Genomic DNA, 20,735 nt, shown 5'->3' on the forward strand with positions numbered 1-20,735 from the left:
CCTTTTCCAATGACTGTAATTGACCACATTCAACTAACTGGTACCTTTCTGAGATCGCTGTCATGTACTTGTGCCCGATTTCCTTATCCTGAAGTTTCTCCACTCTTATCCTCCTACATATGGACCTGACCTCCTGCATTTTCTGTCTCTCAATCCCAATTTCACTGCAGATTAAATAATGATCAGTGTCATCAAAGAATCCCCTGAATACACGTGTGTCCTTCACAGCCTTCCTGAATTCCTGATCTGTTATTATATAGTCAATGACTGATCTGGTTCCCCCGGGTTCCCAAGATTACCGGTGAATGTTCTTATGTTTAAAAAAGGAGTTTGTGATTACTAAGCCCTTACTGGCACAGAAATCCAAGAGTTGTTTCCTGTTCCTGTTGGCCTCCATATCCTCTCCAAATTTACCCATAACTTTTTCAAGACCTTCTGTTCGATTTCCAATCCTGGCGTTAAAATCGCCCATGAGCAGAACACTGTCCTTGTCCTTTACTCTAACAACTACATCACTGAGTGCCTCATAAAAACTATCCATCTTATCTTGATCTGTCCCTTCGCAATGCGAATATACCGACACAATCCTAATTTTCTTGCTAGACACTGTCAAATCTATCCACATCAGTCATTCATTTACATACCTTACTGCAACTACGCTGGATTCCATTTCTTTCCTAATGTAAAGCCCTACATCCCATTGTGCTATTCCTGCTTTGACTCCTGACAGGTAGACCTTGTATTCTCCCACTTCCTCTTCTTTCTCACCCCTTACCCGAATGTCACTAACAGCTAAAACGTCCAGCCCCATCTTACTTGCAGCCTCTGCCAGCTCTACCTTCTTCCCAGAGTAGCCCACATTGATATTAATAGCTCCCCATCTCATTACCATTTGTTTGCCAAGTCGTATCTTAGGAGTCCCTGGTTTGTCAGTTAGAGGTGGGACTCCGTCACCTCCAAAGGTCCGAGGCATTTTGCTCTGATTGTTGCCAGCATCATATTTAAAGTACCAGGGAAGCAGGTTGCTAGCCTTACTTGCCCCGAGTCCCATTGGGTTTTACCCCTAACGGTTGAGGGACTAACCTGAGGATTTGGTAGTCTTTGCCGTATGAGCACAAAGGTGACCACGACTCAGAATATGTCCGAGATGCCCAGCCTTATTCCAAAGTAACTGGTATCCCGACTGTCGGGACCACTTACTTATGTTTTATAATATAATTGGAGAAAGGTCACTGATTATGGGTACCTGATTTAAACATATTGGAACAATAATATAGTGATGGTATCTTGTGATGTACAGTCTTGTACAGTAAAATCCATAACCAATTTGGAACTGTGTATGAAGAATTGCCACTACAATTTGCAAACTATACGAATTTCACATATTTTGACATGGAGAGAATAGATAGATAGGAATTGTTATCTTACGATGATCATCTGAATAAGATAAAATGAATATTCAGAATTTTGGCCTGGGAGAACGTCTAATGCAAATCGTTTTTACACAGAGCTACACACAGGAAACTGTTTTAAATTCACTACACTAATGGCACCTGTTTTTAAGTTTAGAGTACTTTCTTTACCCAAATAGTAAATCAGCTATGTTTTTCATAGGTGCACTACAATTAAAAGTGTGACATGCTTGAATAAAATAACTTAAACTTACAAAGAGAATAAGTAAATAATAATAAATATCAATTTGGACCTTTGCATACTGATCAAATGAAATAAATAGTTTATCCAGATGTCATGTTAAGTCGCAGTAACTTAATAATAAGCATATTATCAAATTAGGTGAAAGTGAAATTCTGGGCACAATGTCTGGGTTTTGGAAAACCCTCTTTGAGGTCCCAAGAGACTGGAAAAATGCGCACATGACTCCAGTACATAAGAAAGGCAAAAGAACAGACCCGCAAAATTACAGACCAATATACCTAACTTTTGTTCGCTACAAAATCCTTGAACATATTTTCATTTCAAATATAATAAACTTTCTTGGGACTGAGAAGCTTATGTCCATGAATCAGCATGGTTTTAGAAAGCATCACTCATGTGAAACTGAGTTTGCCCTTTTCTCACATGACATACTGAGAAGATGGATGAAGGGCAACAGACAGATTCCATATTTTTAGAGTCCTGGAAAGCATTTGACACAGTGCACCAATGCAGTCAGTTAAGGGTATGATCATAAGGAATAAGTTCACAGATATGTGAGTGGTTCAAAGACTTCTTAAATAATGAAACAGTAAATTATCCTCAATGGCGAGTGTTCATCATATACAACGGTACTGTGTGAAGTGCCCAAGGGAAGTGTGATAGGACTGCTGTTGTTCTCTATATAAATAAATGATTGGGCTAACAGGGTGGGCAGCAATCTGTGGTTGTTGGATGATGATGCCATGGTGTATAGTAAGGGGTCGAAGTTGAGTGGCTGTAGGAAGATACAAGACAACGTTGACAAAATTTCTAGCTGGTGTGATGTATGACAGCTAACCCTAAATGTGGAAAAATGTAAGCAAATGCTGATATATAGGAAGACCAAACCTGTAATTTTCAGATATAGTATTACTAGTGCCCTGCTTGACACAGTCAAGTTGAAAATATCTGGGCATAATGTTGCAAAGCGATATGAGGTGGAATGAGCATGTGGGAACTGTAGTAGGGAGGACAGATGGTCTACTCGGCTTCATTGGGAGAATTTTAGGAAACAGTGGTTCACTGGGAGACCACATATAGGATGCTGGTGCAACATATTCTAGAGTTCTGGAGTACTGCTCGAGTGTGTGGGATCCGTACCAGGCCAGACTGAAGAAAAGCACTGAAGCAATTCAAATGCAGGCTGCATAATTTGTTACTGGGAGGTTCAAAGAACACAAAAATGTTATGGAGGTGCTTTGGAAACTCAAATGAAAATCCCTGGAGGGAACGAAATGTCCGTGTCAAGATATACTATTGAGAAAATTTAGAGAACCAGTATTTGGAGCTGACTGCCAAACGATTCTACTACCGCCAACATAGATTGTGTGTAAGGCCCACAAAGATACGATATGAGAAATTAGGGCTTATATGGAGGCATACAAACAGTCAGTTTCTCCTCTCTCTATTTGCGAATGGAACAGGAAAGGATATGACAAGTAATGCCACAGGGCACCCTCCGCCATGCACCATATGGTAGCTTGAGCAGTATCTATGAAGATGTAGATGTAGATGTAGATATAGATATTTGATTGTAATTAATCTTGTTTGCAGATGGAGTGGCCTTCATTCAGATAGAAGGCAACATCCATTTATTGAGCTGGTAAGGACACAGTATCAGCACCCTCCAACGTAGCATCTCTGATTTCTGTGCAGCAGTCTAAAAACACTATAGGAGTCATCAAATGCAACAACTAAGTGGCTGTTAGTTCCACAAGTGACAGTGCAGTACACCCTAAAAAGGCCCTATGTGTGTAACTCATCCAATCTCTATCACTCGAGGTATGGTACGAACGCTGAGCACTCAATCATTATCTTATATCAGTGACTTTACATAGGTGGATACCTGACAATAACTCTACAGTTTGTATGCAATCGAAACACAATCAAAACATTGTAAGCTTTTACACTCAAAGCTTAGTTGCTGAGATGGTTGATGATATCCTGATTCACGAAAATGGGAGTAAAGAAGATATTACTGGCTATGGCCAATTGCAGTACTCGCAGTATCCACGAAAATATTTGAATAGACCTTGGCTATAAGATTAATTTCATTGCCTAGGAAAAGAAAAATTTGTCACCTGCTCAGTCTGACTTCCAAGAAACTAAAACCACAGCTGATGTAATACATGAATTCGTAGAGTTCAAGTGTTATTGACAAGAAAGTACCAGCCATGGATATTTTTCTTACTCTCATAAAGTCCTTTGCCAAGCTTAATCACACTAGCTTACTGCAAAAGATTTATTTCTATGAAACAAAAACTGTCAAAATTGTTCCTCTAAAAATTGAGAACAATATGCCCAAATAAATGATATCATGCCTGCAGGAATTGCCAGTCATGCACATTCATCCATAGAAACCATACAATATGGTATTTCATTAGGCTCGGTCTTAAGCCCCTTATTGTTCTTGCCATAAATAACTGACCTTCCATTAAGCTTATCCACGAACAGAACCTCTTTCTTTGCTGTTGATACCTTGATTCTCATATCAAACAATGAAAAATCCAGGATGGAATAATGACAATATTATGAAAAGGATAGGTTTCTTCTCACCATATAGAGCAGACATTGAGTCACAGAAACTCACAACAAAAAGACTGCAATACATTTAAGCTTTTGGCCAAAAGGCATTCTTTTAAAGTAAAAACAACACACACACATTCATACAAGCACAACTCACACACATATGACCACTGTCTCTTGTTGCTGAGGCTGAATTGTGTATAGCAATGGGAGAAGCAATCTGTGGGTGGAGGGGGTAAGGACAAGGCTGGGGCAGGGAGAGGGAAATATAGCAGAGTGGGGATGGGGGGGGGGGGGAGGTGTATTGCTGCTTCGGGGAGCGTGAAGGGGGATGGTGGGGACAGAGTAGGGATGCTACATGCAGTCAGGATGTTTGAAGGGACAGAGGGAGGGGGCAAAGGCAAGTGGAAAAGGAGAGAATTAGAGAAGACTTGGTAGACTAGAAGGCAGTTTAGTGCTGTAAGGGGAGCAGGGAAGGAGATAAGTAGGTGAAGGACAGGAGTCACTGAAGGCTGAGACCAGGTGGGTTATAGGAGTGTAGAGTATATTGCAGGGAGAGTTCCCACCTACATTATTCAGAAAAACTAATGTTGATAGGAAGGAGCCAAATGGCACAGGATGTGAAGTAGTCATTGAAGTGAAGCACACTGTTGCCAAGAGACAGCAAGACCACCCAGTTGCTGAACATGCTGCCTAACACAACATGCGTAAGTTCAGTGACTGCTTCAGAGCCTGCACCACCACAGTCCTTCCTACCAAGATGAGCTTTTCTGAGTTGCACAGTTGGGAACCCTCCCTTAAATATATCCTAGTTGCCTTAATGCCCCCCCCCCCCCCCTCCCCCCAGCTTCAACCTTTGCTAGTCCCTTCCCTGCTCCCACTGCAGCATTACACAGCCATCTATTCCACCAACACACCAATTAGCCTCCTCTACTTCTCTACTTTTCCACTCCCTTCCCCATCAAACATCCTGACTATACCTAGCAATTCTAGTCCAGACTGAGCTGAATGGAAGCAATGCTTAAGAAAACTAATGGATTAAATCAAACAGACTGCTCCTTAATGTCAAGAAGACAGCTGGCCTACATTTCCACTCACTCAGAACAAAACACCATTGGTTCCCACAGTATCACAAAGTGATAACCATGTTGAATTTTTGATGAAACAGATTCCTACCAGTTCCCATTGCCGACACAAACAAATGGGAATATCACATTGACATGACATTACCAAACTGAGTGAAGTACGTTTTGTGAGTACATCAATAAGAAATATAGTACATATCAGTACCTTTAAGTGCAATGATCTCTTTCACTTGTTCCTCAGCTATGGATTTCTTTCTTTCTTTCTTTCTCTTTTTTTTGGGGGGGTCAAGGACCATAGTCAGTAAACATGTTTAAACTCCAAAGGAAAGTAGCTTGCACAATTCTGTTTTACAACAAAAAGAAAACTGTAAACCACTGTTTAAGACAGAATACCACATATTATTCCTCCAATGCCAATATATATTGTAACTACAAAGTAAAACATCAGCCAACTAGACACGATCTGAGACTGACACCTCTGTGACAAAGGTTGGTTCCCCATACAACAAAACTGTATAGCAAATGGAATAAAAGCAAATTGTACCCATCTGTGTGGAATGCACTCAAGTTCGCACAATGCATTTTACACAGGAGGTCAGAATCTTATTATGACATGGTACAAAGATCAATTAACTATAGAAGTGCATTTTACTATTTATGGCAGTGTTGCATGGTGGTTTTCTTTTTATTTAGCACCACAGTAAGAATATTGTCATACAGGCTGCAGTAAATAATTTTATGATACCTGATGATGATGATCAGATGATTGAAACTGATAGCTGAGGCACTTGAAGACAATCCACCTACAAATAAAATCAATAATACAGAAATAATTGTTCCAATAAACAAGTAAGTGTGCCAATCAGAGAGAGTAAGCTTCTGAATGATTATTTTTACAGATGGTGAAGAGAGTGCCATTTGTACAATAAACAGTGCACCATAGACTCAACAGCTACAGAACTGACTGCATTTGCGAGAGAGTCCTGAGGTGTCCTTCAGTTGATAAACATCCTACAGAACAAACAATCAAGAGGGTGCGATAAAATTTTTCCAGTAAACTTTTACAAAACTATAAACCTGTTGTCCTAATTTCAATCTTCAGTAAACTTTCTGAAAAATATTATAACAGTAAGGATACACATGAGGGTTTCCAGCATGGTTTAGAAGAAGGAAGAGCACAATGTCAGCAGCAGTACAGTTTATACATAAGGCTCCACAAAATATTGATGAAAGAACACGAGAAATAGTCTTTTTAAATCTTTCCAGTGCTTTTGGCAGGGTGCACCATGGTATACTGTTGTTGATATGGCAAATGATTACCCCAGTGGAAATTTCTTAACTCTACTAGAGACATATCTGATGAATACATAATAACCTGAAATCATGCATGACCATAGCAACAGCAGAGGCACAAGAAGTTCCAGAATGAGAACAACAAAATTTGTAGTGTCTGCTTGTGTCTGTGTATGTGCGGATGGATGTGTGTGTGTGTGTGTGTGTGTGTGTGTGTGTGTGTGTGTGTGTATGACTCCTTACCCTCTCCCTTAAAACCCACATCCTTTCGTCTTTCCCTCTCCTTCCTGAAGAAGCAACCATCGGTTGCGAAAGCTAGTAATTCTGTGTGTGTGTTTTGTTCATGTGCCTGTCTGCCGGCGCTTTCCCGCTTGATAAGTCTTGGAATCTTTGTTTTTAATATATTTTTCCCGTGTGGAAGTTTCTTTCTATTTTATTTACATCAAAGAAACTTCCACATGGGAAAAATATATTAAAAACAAAGATTCCAAGACTTACCAAGCGGGAAAGCGCCGGCAGACAGGCACGTGAACAAAACACACAAACACACACACACAGAATTACTAGCTTTCGCAACCGATGGTTGCTTCTTCAGGAAGGAGAGGGAAAGACGAAAGGATGTGGGTTTTAAGGGAGAGGGTAAGGAGTCATTCCAATCCCGGGAGCGGAAAGACTTCCCTTAGGGGAAAAAATGGACAGGTGTACACTCGCACACACACACACACACACACACACACACACACACACACACACACACACACACACACACACACATATCCATCCGCACATACATAGACACAAGCAGACATATTTAAAGGCAAAGAGTAAGGGCAGAGATGTCAGTCGAGGCGGAAGTACAGAGGCAAAGAAGTTGTTGAAAGACAGGTGAGGTATGAGCGGCGGCAACTTGAAATTAGCGGAGGTTGAGGCCTGGTGGATATCGAGAAGAGAGGATATACTGAAGGGCAAGTTCCCATCTCCCGAGTTCGGATAGGTTGGTGTTGGTGGCAAGTATCCAGATAACTCGGACGGTGTAACACTGTGCCAAGATGTGCTGGCCGTGCATCAAGGCATGTTTAGCCACAGTGTGATCCTCATTACCGACAAACACTGTCTGCCTGTGTCCATTCATGCGAATGGACAGTTTGTTGGTGGTCATTCCCACATAGAAAACGTCACAGTGCAGCCAGGTCAGTTGGTAAATCACGTGGGTGCTTTCACACGTGGCTCTCCCTTTGATCGTGTACACCTTCCGGGTTACAGGACTGGAGTAGGTGGTGGTGGGAGGGTGCATAGGACAGGTTTTACACCGGGGGCGGTTGCAAGGGTAGGAGCCAGAGGGTAGGGAAGGTGGTTTGGGGATTTCATAGGGATGAACCAAGAGGTTACGAAGGTTAGGTGGACGCCAGAAAGACACTCTTGGTGGAGTGGGGAGGATTTCATGAAGGATGGATCTCATTTTGGGGCAGGATTTTAGGAAGTCGTATCCCTGCTGGAGAGCCACATTTGAGAGAATACTTCCCGGGACTGGATCAGACCTTGAATGTGGCTCTCTCTGGATACTTCCCACCAACACCAACCTATCCGAACTCCAGAGATGGGAACTTGCCCTTCAGTATATCCTCTCTTCTCGATATCCGCCAGGCCTCAACCTCCGCTAATTTCAAGTTGCCGCCGCTCATACCTCACCTGTCTTTCAACAACTTCTTTGCCTCTGTACTTCCGCCTCGACTGACATCTCTGCCCTTACTCTTTGCCTTTAAATATGTCTGCTTGTGTCTGTGTATGTGCGGATGGATATGTGTGTGTGTGTGTGTGTGTGTGTGTGTGTGTGTGTGTGTGTGTGTGTGTGTGTGTGTGTGTGTGTGTGCGAGTGTACACCTGTCCATTTTTTCCCCTAAGGGAAGTCTTTCCGCTCCCGGGATTGGAATGACTCCTTACCCTCTCCCTTAAAACCCACATCCTTTCGTCTTTCCCTCTCCTTCCTGAAGAAGCAACCATCGGTTGCGAAAGCTAGTAATTCTGTGTGTGTGTTTTGTTCATGTGCCTGTCTGCCGGCGCTTTCCCGCTTGGTAAGTCTTGGAATCTTTGTTTTTAATATATATATATAAGCCTAAGTAAATAAAATATGGGAGCGTAATCTGGCTAGGGTGAAGGCATGTTTGCGGAGGGAATGTAAATAAAATTTAATGGGGTCGTTGTAGGGATGTTGTGAGGTTGACATGGTATTAGTAGGTGGAAAGGGTAATATGAGGTTAAAGTGAAAGTAAATAGAGATTTATATAGGGAGAGATAAAGGTGTGAAAAAAGTCGAAAAAGTGTTGGTTTGAGATGAGCTATGTTGATCATGTGCAGAACTTAGGTTGCTGAACAACAATAGGTGCAAAGGTTGGGTAGTTATGTTGTCTCCAGATCACGTTAAAGGGTGGGGAAATTCAAGAAAATTTCGGAAAAAAAAAAAAAATTCGAAAAAATAAAATTCGAAAAAATTTTCGAATAAAATCTCGAAGAATATGTGTGTAAATGTATTCAAAGGACTGGTTATGTACTGGCAGGTTATGAGAATGAGGCTAACAATTGTTTGATGTAGAAATAATAACGTGTAAACCTGTGGGAAGCTGCTAAAAAATGATCGGTTATGTGGGAAAAACGGGAATGGAAATAAAACGAAAGTTGTTGGAAAAAACTGAGATGGTTGTGTAATGGGTGAAAGGAACTGAAGCTGTGAAATAGTATTCACGAGTTTACACGAAATGTTTGTAAACTTGGAACAATGGATTTTATAGCAGCGGTTATGTTGAAAGCGTTGAAAATTTTAGGTTATGGTTTGGAAGTAAATTACGTATTATTGAGTATAATTAGGTATATATATACAGGGGGTTGACTGATCATGACTGGGCCAAATATCTCACGAAATAAGTGTCAAACGATAAAACTACAAAGAAAAAACTTGTCTAGCTTGAAGAGGGAAACCAGAAGGCGCTATGGTTGGCCCGCTAGATGGTGCTGCCATAGGTCAAATGGATATAAACTGCGTTTTTTAAAACAGGGACACCCATTTTTTGTTACATATTTGTGTAGTACGTAAATAAATTTTAATGTTTTCGTTGGGCCACTTCTTTCGCTTTGTGATAAATGGCACTGTAATAGTCACAAACATATGGCTCACAATTTTAGATGGACAGTTGGTAACAGGTAGGTATTTAAATTAAAATACAGAACATAGGTACGTTTGAACATTTTATTTTGGTTGTTCCAATGTGATACATGTACCTTTGCAAACTTATCATTTCTGAGAACGCATGCTGTTACAGCATGATTACCTGTAAATACCACATTAATGCAATAAATGCTCAAAATGATGTCCGTCAACCTCAATGCATTTGGCAGTACGTGTAACGACATTCCTCTCAACAGCGAGTCGTTCGCCTTCGGTAATGTTCGCACATGCATTGACAATGTGCTAATGGATGTTGTCAGGTGTTGTTGGTGGATCACGATAGCAATTATCCTTCAACTTTCCCCACAGAAAGAAACCCGGGGACGTCAGATCCAGTGAACGTGCAGGCCATGGTATGGTGCTTCGGTGACCAATGCACCTGTCATGAACTATGCTATTCAATACCGCTTCAACCACACACGAGCTATGTACCGGAAATCCATCATGTTTGAAGTACATCGCCATAAAATGTTCAAACATACCTATGTTCTGTATTTTAATTTTAAAAACCTACCTGTTACCAACTGTTCATCCAGAATTGTGAGCCACATGTTTGTGACTATTACAGTGCCATCTATCACAAAGTGAAAAAAGTGGTCCAACTAAAACATTCAAATTTCTTTATGTACTACACGAATATGTAATAAAAAATGGGGGTTCCTATTTAAAAAAAAAAAACGCAGTTGAAATCCGTTTGACCTATGGCAGCGCCATCTAGCCAGCCAACCATAGCCCCATCTGGTTTCCCCCTTCAAGCTAGACAAGTTTTGTTCTTTGTAGTTTTTTCATTTGATGCTTATTTCATGAGATATTTGGCCCAGTCACTATCAATGGACCTCTCTGTATTTATTCTGTGGTGGTGCACAAGGTCCAAACCACTTGCAGGAATTACTGGAAATGCTGTAAAGAAATTAATTAAGTGGACAGGAACACTAGTCAATAATGTGTATGAGTTGAGAAGTTGGGTCAGATGGAAAGACTGACCTTGGCAGCCAGAGACAGTGGTCATGCGTCAGTGCAAGTTGCATTTGTGTGAATGTGTGTGTGTATGTTGTCTAATTCAGAAAATGGACTTATGGCTGAAAGCTTATTTATCTTTTTGTTATGCCTGAATGCAGCTCAACGGCTCCACTATTTGATGAGTAGCAATCTATATTTTTCATTACATTGTTAGAATTATATGCAAAATGTTATAAGTTAAGATCATGCATGTTTTGTTACATTCTGGAAGCAAATAAATTTATTTATTTTTCCAGTAGGTCTTGGTGATTCTGAAATGAAATTTTCTCAAAGTGCTAAAGATACAAATCAGATAAACTTATTATCATAAAAAATAACAAAGCCCATAAACAAAGGCCACCATAACCAATGTGCCATCATAAACATTAATACGTTAGTTGAATGCTTTCATTACTTATAGAAAATGTAAGAAATAAAGATGTCATTTTAGATTGGACTGCTATGTTTACTTACTTTGGCTGTAAATAGATAATAAACCCAAAACTCTATCTAAATATTGATTGTAATTCACAACAAAATCACTTTAAGAAGACTCATGTTCATTTACATTACACCAAGCAGTAACACTAGTTCAATGATACTTCACTGCCAATAGATACTACATCTCCTGAAAATATTTTGGGGATTAATGTGTTCCTCTGGTATAGATGCATAAGTGAACAGGAAGAAAGTAGATGATTCGAAAGTCAGCTGACAAAGCCCAAGTAACATTGTTAACTTAGAAATGAATAAGTAACAAATTTTATTGCTGTAAAGGTAAATCAGAAATAAATTTGTATTTGAAAAGTAAGAAAGTATGAAACACCTATACAAACAACTTGAGAGCAATTAGTAACAGACTGGCACGACATTGTATATAAATATGACCTCAAAGGCGAATAAGACTGACAATTAAAAAATAATGAGGGATAGACATGTATCATTCGAAAGCAACTGGCAGCATTATTTTAATAACTTACTATTTTTGCCCTGATCAGTTAAGTAATAATTTGTGTGTCAATATTTCAATACTTTCAGTCTGTCATAAGTACTTAGATGAATAACTCACAAATATTATATAACTCTAAGTTCATTCACCTTCTTCTGATGTTACTGTTTGCCCCAACTTCAAAGGCTGAAACCACATACACTTTGTTTTTAGACATATACTTACCATTCCAAAACACACATCTTCCCAAGTAAACAATAAAGAAAACATTTTTTTCACAAGTAAACAACACTTACTTTGGAGACGGTGTTTTTTTGCTTGCTATTGGTTCTACTTTTGAGGATGCACTTTGAGCTTGGGACTGTATCTCTCTCTCTTTCACTAATTTATCTTTCTCAGTTTCTTTTTCACTCAAAATCCGCACATTTGGTTCTAAGGATTTCTTTTCAACTTCTTTCACACTTTCATACACATGATAAAGAAGATTGTCAATTGGCAGTGGGGGTGAGGTCTTAGGCTTGATCCTCGTCATAGAGGGAACAGGTCGTGGAGGAGGAGGCGGCGGAGGATCTCTGAAAGGTTCTGGTGGTGGAGGATCATCCCGGAATTGTTTTGGTGGAGGCAATCTAAGCTCTTCGTAAGGATGTTCCACTGAGGGCGGTTTGGAATCTAAAGGCTCTGCCAGCTCCTGCAATCTGGCACGCAGCTGATCACCGTTCACTACTCGATGTTGCTTGCTAGACAAACGACGTTCTATACAAATTTTAGGAACAAAATCACTTCCTTCTGGACTCAACTGACCACTGGATGTATCACCAGATGTTCTTCCACTAGAGTTAGACACCCATCCACTCTGTTCAGATGTTATGTCAGAAAGAGAAGAGGAGGGAGGTGAGGACAGAGAAGGGCACAAAGGTGATTTTCCTGGGGAACGAGGTTTCGGTCTCACACTTGCTGGAACTGGCTCGACTAAACTTGACTCTACAGAAATCAAGGCTGGGTCTGCTGAACTGTACAATCCCACTTCTATCTTGCTGAGCTCTGTAGGTCCTGCAGGAGTCCGTGGCAACTTCTCCGGTTCAGACGGGGTGTCTTTCGGAGGAGATATCGTCGGTGGAAGGGGTCCTGCTAAATCGGGCATCGAGCCACCGGTACTGGCCGTGAACCGCAGAGGCTCGATGTCATCTGGAATCCTCTGATCACGTTGCGACACTGCAACACTCGGAACTGACGGCGTACTTCTCGATTGCTTCATTGTTAGGTCTGTGGTTTCACTGAGATTAAAAGGCACACTTGCACTCTGCTCCAACCTCTTAAATGCACTATTGGCAACCGAATCACCAGACTCTGTGGAGGGAGAAGTACCAACCACTTCTGTGTCAGCCACTTTAAGTTCTAAGCGGAGATTATTTTTCAGTTTTTCTTTAAGACCGTGGCCCGGAGGGAGTGGCAATGTTGCAGGCATTGGAGGAGGGACAGTCGGTGCAGTAGATCGCCCCGCACCTACTGCCGGTAACTCCAAGCAGTCGACACTTCTCTCGCGCCGTATCTGTGTGGACGAGGACCGTGTTACACCGAGAATGTGAGGAACACCCAGAGAAGGATTGGGGGCAGACGAAGAAGTGGTTGGCAGTGCAGTAGATGTGTCAGCAGCTGTCCACCTTCCAACTGCCACTCGCCGTGTTGCGGCATTTGGCACCAGTTTCGGTTGCGATGGAATGGGGCATACAGATACCACGGGTTGAGGCACTGTTGATGTACCAGTTGTCTTCAGTTGGTCCAATGATTTGCTGTGTCGTGTTGGCAAAGCTGCTCTGGTACCAGGCAGCCCTTCACTGTCAGAGGCCCCACGGTGTGACGGAAGTGTTCCCCCAGAAGTTGCTACAGAGGCTGGCATCTGCCGACCCCTGTGTGGTCCCAGTGTTAGAGTGGCCTTCAGGACATCACAAGCTAGCTGCTGCTCACTAACACCTAGCAGACCTAAGAAAATGTTCAATATTAGTTTTAAAATAGAAATGGCAGATAATGTCAATAGCAGAAGGAAAATAAAATGAAATGCTCATGTTTAAAAACACAAAGATTACATCTGCTTGAAGAAAACAACATATCCTTCAGACTTTTCACAATATTGCCTTTACCTCAGTAGATACACATTGTGTTAACAAAAATCCTGACGTAACCCACAATGGTGAGTCACTTCTATGCTTATTATAACAGGCATTCAATAACAATGTCTATGAACAACATTAACAAAATATGTAAAAACAGCTATTGTAGCATTTCATCAACTGCATACAGCCACAATGGAAAGTGTGCGTTTTAGCCGCAGTGAGGCCAGCTGCAGCCTAGTACACATGGGCAGCATCCATTGTAGCAATAATGCAGCATCAGAAAGAAAACTAGCCCATATGCATAGCTAAGGAACTTTCAAAGTACTTATGTAATTGATGCTGGAACTTAAGTGATTGTACTTGATATAAAAAGTAACAGTCCAAATCACTATTTATTTATGTTCTACTGGAGACAGAAACTGAAACCAATGACTCGAGTAGAATGTAAATAAATTGCAATTTGGACAGTTGTTTTTTTATTTTTATATCGAACTGTCAATGGCATAGCACTAAAACAATGATTATTTTACCTCTCACAAACAAATGAATAAAGATCTAAATGTCATCAAATCACGGGAAAAAAAGAAAAAAGGGAAAAAAAAAAAACGGAAACAAATGAGCCCTCAGTCACAATTTTTAGTCCTGTTAACCAGGTTTCAACACTACTAAGAGTGCCTTCATCATAATTAAAACATTTAAAGTGGCCTATAACATGATTACAAATTTATGGGAAAATTTTTTATATAAAAGTGTAAGTACTGACTAACAATACAAGACAGAGACAGTACTTACGTGTCACATATAAAATAAACAACAGGCCAGAAGGGCTTCAGTGGCAATATTTTTTTAAAAAGAATGCATGAAGGTGAGCAACTCTGGGCTGCTCGTACCTGTACAGCCACAGGTTGCAAAATTTCTTTTTTTTTTTAAATTTGTGACTAAAGCCCTTCTGGCGTGTTATGTATTTTATACATGACATGTAAGTACTGCCTCCATCTTGTAATGTTAGTCAGTGCTTACACTTTCAGATAAAAAATATTTTCTCATAAATTTATAATTAAGTTATAGGCCACTTTAAACGTTTAAATTCTGATGAAGGCACTCTTAGTAGTGTTGAAACCTGGTTAATAAGACTAAAAATTGTGACCAAGGGCTCATTTCTTTTAATTTATGAATGGTCACTAAACCAAGCAGTGATGTTTAAAACTTTGAGAATCACCAAGCGTTTCCGCCTGGAATGACATCTCTGCATAACCTCTTTGCATTTACATATCTCTGCCTGTGTCTGTATATGTGCGGATGGATGTGTGTGTATGTGTGTGTGTGTGTGTGTGTGTGTGTGTCTCCGAGCGCATGTATACCTGTTCTTTTTTCCCCCCTAAGGCCCTAAGGTAAGTCTTTCCACTCCCGGGATTGGAATGACTCCTTACCCTCTCCCTTAAAACCCACATCCTTTCGTCTTTCCCTCTCCTTCCCTCTTTCCTGATGAAGCAACCTTGGGTTGCGAAAGCTTGAAATTTGTGTGTGTGTTTGTGTGTTTTTTATTGTCTCCTATCAACATACCAACGCTTTCGTTTGGTAAGTTACAGCATCTTTGTTTTTAGTTACATATATATGGATGTCACAGCTGTGGTGAAACATGCTTGGATGATACACAAAACAACAATTTGTGTACTTGCGAAAAGACAGATCCATCCTTAATTCATTATTACTTTTCTGCAAGAATGGGAACTGAGATCAAAATTCCAATGTGACAGATAAGTCATTATTTTCCAATTACATGTCTACACAATAGTAACATTACACTTAGTTTATAATTTATAGAAAACACACAAATATTGAGAAGTTACTGCATGCTTAAACACATACTCGTCCTGCAAATAGGCAAAGTAAAGAAAGCAATACACATTATGAGAAAAATAATGGATATAAGGCTAGCTCAATTAAAATGATTTTCACATGGAAAGCTGTAGTGAGCAATAAACAATAAATGGGTTACCAAGCAGAACATTTCTTCTATGTCACAGGATGTATGCATTTTAGAATGGGAGGAGTGGAGGAAACATATGGCTTTAAAGTACACACACAGAGTGAAAAGTTACATTCATGCAATTAAAGACACAGACACTAAATGTTATGTACAGAAAATAATATCAAAAACATGTAGTCTGTCATTCCACATTTACATCTGAAACCAGTACATAAATTTAACCATTAGTCTTTGTAAAATTTGCATCAGTTGTCACATTTTCCTGATGAATGAAATCTTTTAAGTTCTATACTGTGCACGATTTTCCTGCATACACCCTTACTTTCAGATGCCCCCAAAATGAAAATTCACAAACCAACAATTCAGGCAAAAATGGGAGCCACAAACAATTGTGGACATGGGAGATCCTGCACTGGAGGAATATGTGTTTCATTGTTTCCAACTGTATTCTTGTTGGAAAAACTGTTTTCTCAGCTTACTGAAACCATATACTGACAGGGAAAATCCTACCTTATTAGTATTAAATGAACAAAATCTTATGCCCTGAACTTTTTCTTTCCGTAGACTGTTAAATTTTCAAGCAATCTCATTTCATTTTTCTTGTCAATTAATAACTGCACACACAACTTATTATGTCTGACTTCTGATCTGTAGTGCACAAAAAATTTACTTTTCTTAAATGACCCATACTTTCATATCATTTTTAAAACAAACATTAGCATAAGCATCTGGTTCCTCTAAGAAATTTCATTCTGAAGGGCTGTACAATCGTTACAATAGGGGCTATCAAGAAAGTAATTTATTCTACATAATTCCACTCACTGATGAGTTATGGGATTATTTTTGGGTCTACTTGACTTGCAGAGATTCTCTCCCCCATAATATATCAAAGTGTGATAAAATAATTATATCCAGGGTTAATTTCAGAATATCCTGGGGAGACATCTTCAAATAACTTGATATTTTGATAAATATTTTGTAATATGTATACTAATTACTCTTCATCATGGCAAATGTTTCTCTTTACTAAAAAAGAGTGCAATGTAAGAATATTTTGACAAAGGCAACATCTACAAATGCTTCAAGGATTTAATCTCTACAGATTATAAAAATGTATGTATGCAGGTATGTATGTATGTATTTATTTATATTTATTTATTTATTAAGATCAACATCTCCTCCTGAACCACTTGATCGATTTCGAGCAAACTATCTACACATATCACTATCTGAAAAAAATCACCTAAAAGTGGTGTGAGAGGGGGTGCAAAAGAAGCAAAACACACCATGTGCAAGTATTGAGATTATATTATTCCAATATTTCAGAATTGGAGCACTTAATGACTTGCACTAAACTATACAAAATTTGAAAACTTTTTCAATTTTTTCTCACTTACATCCTTAATGTCAAATACGGAACACGTTAACTCATTTGTAAAGTAATCAGAAGTTTGAAGCTTTGAAGCTGTTTTATTTGGGGGACGGGGACGGGCGGGGGGGGGGGGGGGGGGGGGGGAGGTTCTTCAAAGAATCAGAGGTTTACTGGTTACTTACTATCTGTAATGAGGCACTATGCTGTTAACATCCACCTCAACCCATAGGGGTGGGAATTAAAAACAGGGTGATAATTAAGCATGACTTAGGGACACCTGGAGCATCTCAACCAAATTTGGTGGATGACTTATTACTTGTATAAAAATACTGTGGAAGTAAGATTGCCACTACCACTGAAGGGTGGGGTGTGGATTACAAGTGATCAAAAAATTTTTAGAAAAAACCCACTGGTGTTTATTTCCTGTATTTAAACAACTTGGAATACTCTTAAAAGTATGAAGACAAATTTGACATTTATTTACACAGCTCGGTGCATCACCGAGTCACGAGAATGAGCACTGCAGTGAGCCAGTAATTTTGTCAACATGTTCTGGGACCTATGATCAAGCCAAGAAGCTAAATATCACAGATAAAGTTAACATCGTCTCTGGAGCTGTATGGTGTAAGACAGCAGAGATACAGACATGTACATGTGCAAAAAGTTTATGTGATGCACACTTGCTCATCATCTTTTCCTAAGACTCTGCATCAATTACAGCCAAACTTCGTACACTTATTACTTACCATCTGTAAATAAATATTGCGGGGGGTAGCAAGCACCAATCTGCCACTGGGGTTGGGATGGGGGTGATGTCACAGTGATGGACAGAGAATGGGGGAGGAAGTGGTGGGGAGATGATGAGATGGCCAGGCGGAGGAGGAGGAGGAGGAGGAGGAGGAGGAGATGGAAAGAGAGAGGGGAGAGGAAGAGGAGATTATGGGTAGGAGGAGGGGGAGGAGAAGGAAGAGGAGGATACAGAGAGGGGGGAGGACAAGATAGAGAGGAGGGAGGAGGAGGTGATCAACTGATAGAAGATTTAAATAAATAAATACCTGGGAAACACTGGGTTTCTCAGCTAACAGGAGTAAAAATGGAGTCAGAAACATGGCTACACATGCACACTCACCAACCTGCCATAACACATTGAAGATCTTGTGGTTAATCCAGTGGTTGCAGCTTAGCTTGTACTGCATTGTATGTAGGCATGAAAACCAACAAGCTGTCTGTCAGAATGAACTGCCACTGACAAAATGTGGCCAAAAAACAAGTGGGCCACCCTGTTGCTGAACATGCTGCCAAACATGATATCCCTCACCTTAATAACCACTTCACAGCCTGTGCCATTTGGATCCTTCCCACCAATACCAGATTTCGTGAACTGCACAGGTGGGAACTTTCCCTGCAATACATCCTACCCTCCTGCCTCAACCTTCATTAGTCACTGTCCTCACCCATCCAGCCCCCTCCCTGTTCCCATTCCAGCACTACACCGCTGTCATTTGACTGCCACACCCCGTCTTTTAATTTCTTTTATTTTTATTTCTCTCCTTTCTGCTATTTAGCCCCTCTCCGCTCCGCACCTTCTCTCCTGCCCTCTGTCTAAACTGCAACACTTCACTGTCCACCACCCCTACCCTGCTATCCCTCCCCCTCCCCGCCGCAGCCTCCTCCTTAGCCCCACCCAGTCGCCACTCTTACCATGCACTGGTGCTGCTGCTCGAGTGTAGTTTCAGCTCTCTGAGATGGCAGACATGTGTGCAAGTTGCATTCGTGTGCGTGTGCGCACATGTGTGTCTACTGCTGACGAAGGCCTTAATGGACGAAAGCTATAATTGTGTGAATCTTTTTGTTGTGCCTATCACGACTCGGCATCTCCGTTATATGATGAGTAGCAACTTCCCTTTTCTGGCATTGTTACAAAACTAATGTATTATATTGGCAATGTAATCCATACTAACATTATAAATTTGAAAGTAACTATATGAGTGTTTATTTTCACGACTAAACTGCTGAACTGATTTTGACGAAATCTGGTAAGGATATAGCTTGAATCCTGAGAAAGAGCATAGGCTACTTTGCAGGGAGGGGGGGGGGGGGGGGGGGGGGGAGATCACCCACAAAGAGAGTGAAGTAGGGAATGGAACATCTTTTTTTTTTATTTCTCAATCAACGAACATAGACAATGTTAAAAAAATTATTAAATTGTTGCATGATGCCCATGTTGAATAATGTATAAGTAATTCAATAGCCGAGTCTGGACTGCAATTTCTGCACAATTATCATCTGGAAAAGGTGGAAGTGCAATTTAAATGTGATATACCCTCCTTAAACACAAATATAAGCTCTGAAAGGCCATAGTGCATAAGCTTATGGAGTGTCACAAACTGAGCACTTCATTGGTTTCATGTTTATGTGCTTGTGTACTCTGTGGGGCAGCTCTAATGTTTTCTCTTCATCATGTTTTTCTCGGTGTAGTGACCCACATAAGACTCCACAGCTGCGAATTGGGTGCACAACTGTATGGCACACCACAGAAGTCGCAAGATGGTGCACCGGCAGAGGCCTCCGCTCTCGGATGCGCACAGCCTCTTCGTAGTGTACTCTACTGGCCAGCTGACAGCTTACGGAGTATGTCTCAGCCAGCCTCGCTCTCAGTAATACATTTACTTTCAGCCTACGTGTCTCTGACTTAGTGCAGCCACTCCATGGCAGGTGTTTCCCTGTACCAGTATTCTTGAAGTAATGAAGTGTTGTGTTTGTTATTACCTGTGTGTTATTGTAATCAGAGCAAATGGTTGCAGCATATCACCCCAGTAGAACAGAGTATTGCAATTGCTCCCTGTTGCTCCACTCTGGAGTGTTGTCTGAAAAGACTAGTACAGCGACAATGGATTCACAACTTTTGAAAAATCGATCATTTTGCACTGTTGGATAGTGGTCATCCCCTCTACTCCAAAACAGAAGCTATTTAAAAGAATGCTTCCTATGCCATGCACAGTATTTCAAAGGAGGGCTCTTAAAAAATTTTCACCACTCACAGGTTTCTTAGTATTATGCAGCACACTTAAGATAGCTGTCACCTACATGGTGTTACATACACAGTTGAATTTAACTTATGGTGACAGACAATACAAACCAAAATCAATTATTAGCAATATGTGGTAGAATGGCTCCATCCCATACCAGTTGTGACACAGCAGAATCATTTTTTGGTCTTATAATTTGCGAACATTGGGATAATGTGGCACATGAAAACATGAATCACTGCCAGGATATTACACAGCTCCTCATAGTACTAACAGGACAGCTGAACTGATCTGCAGATAATTTTAGTATCACTAGAATGACTTGTCAGTGAAACACATTTCATCTCCAAAATGAGGCACTAGCAGTAGAAACTAAACAACCAGGATGTTATTATCAGCCATGACATGATAAGAGTATGATTTCCTTAGCCTTTTCATCATCAAGCAGTAATTTCTTTATGCGTAC

The 20,735-nt window shown here is 40.4% G+C and overlaps 1 protein-coding gene across 9 annotated transcripts in view; it reads right to left on the bottom strand.

Annotated features, from left to right (window-relative positions):
* LOC126355863 (protein FAM135A) overlaps positions 1-20,735 on the bottom strand; it is a 528,171-nt gene that overhangs the window by 56,706 nt on the left and 450,730 nt on the right. For all 9 annotated transcript variants that reach the window (XM_050006353.1, XM_050006355.1, XM_050006359.1 and 6 more), the window contains one exon: positions 12,064-13,747. In XM_050006353.1, coding sequence (XP_049862310.1) covers positions 12,064-13,747 — 1,684 coding nt within the window. The remainder of the gene's footprint in view (positions 1-12,063; positions 13,748-20,735) is intronic.

This window comes from Schistocerca gregaria, chromosome 3 (assembly GCF_023897955.1).
Source record: "Schistocerca gregaria isolate iqSchGreg1 chromosome 3, iqSchGreg1.2, whole genome shotgun sequence".
In the NCBI taxonomy this organism is placed as follows: Eukaryota; Metazoa; Arthropoda; class Insecta; order Orthoptera; family Acrididae; genus Schistocerca; species Schistocerca gregaria.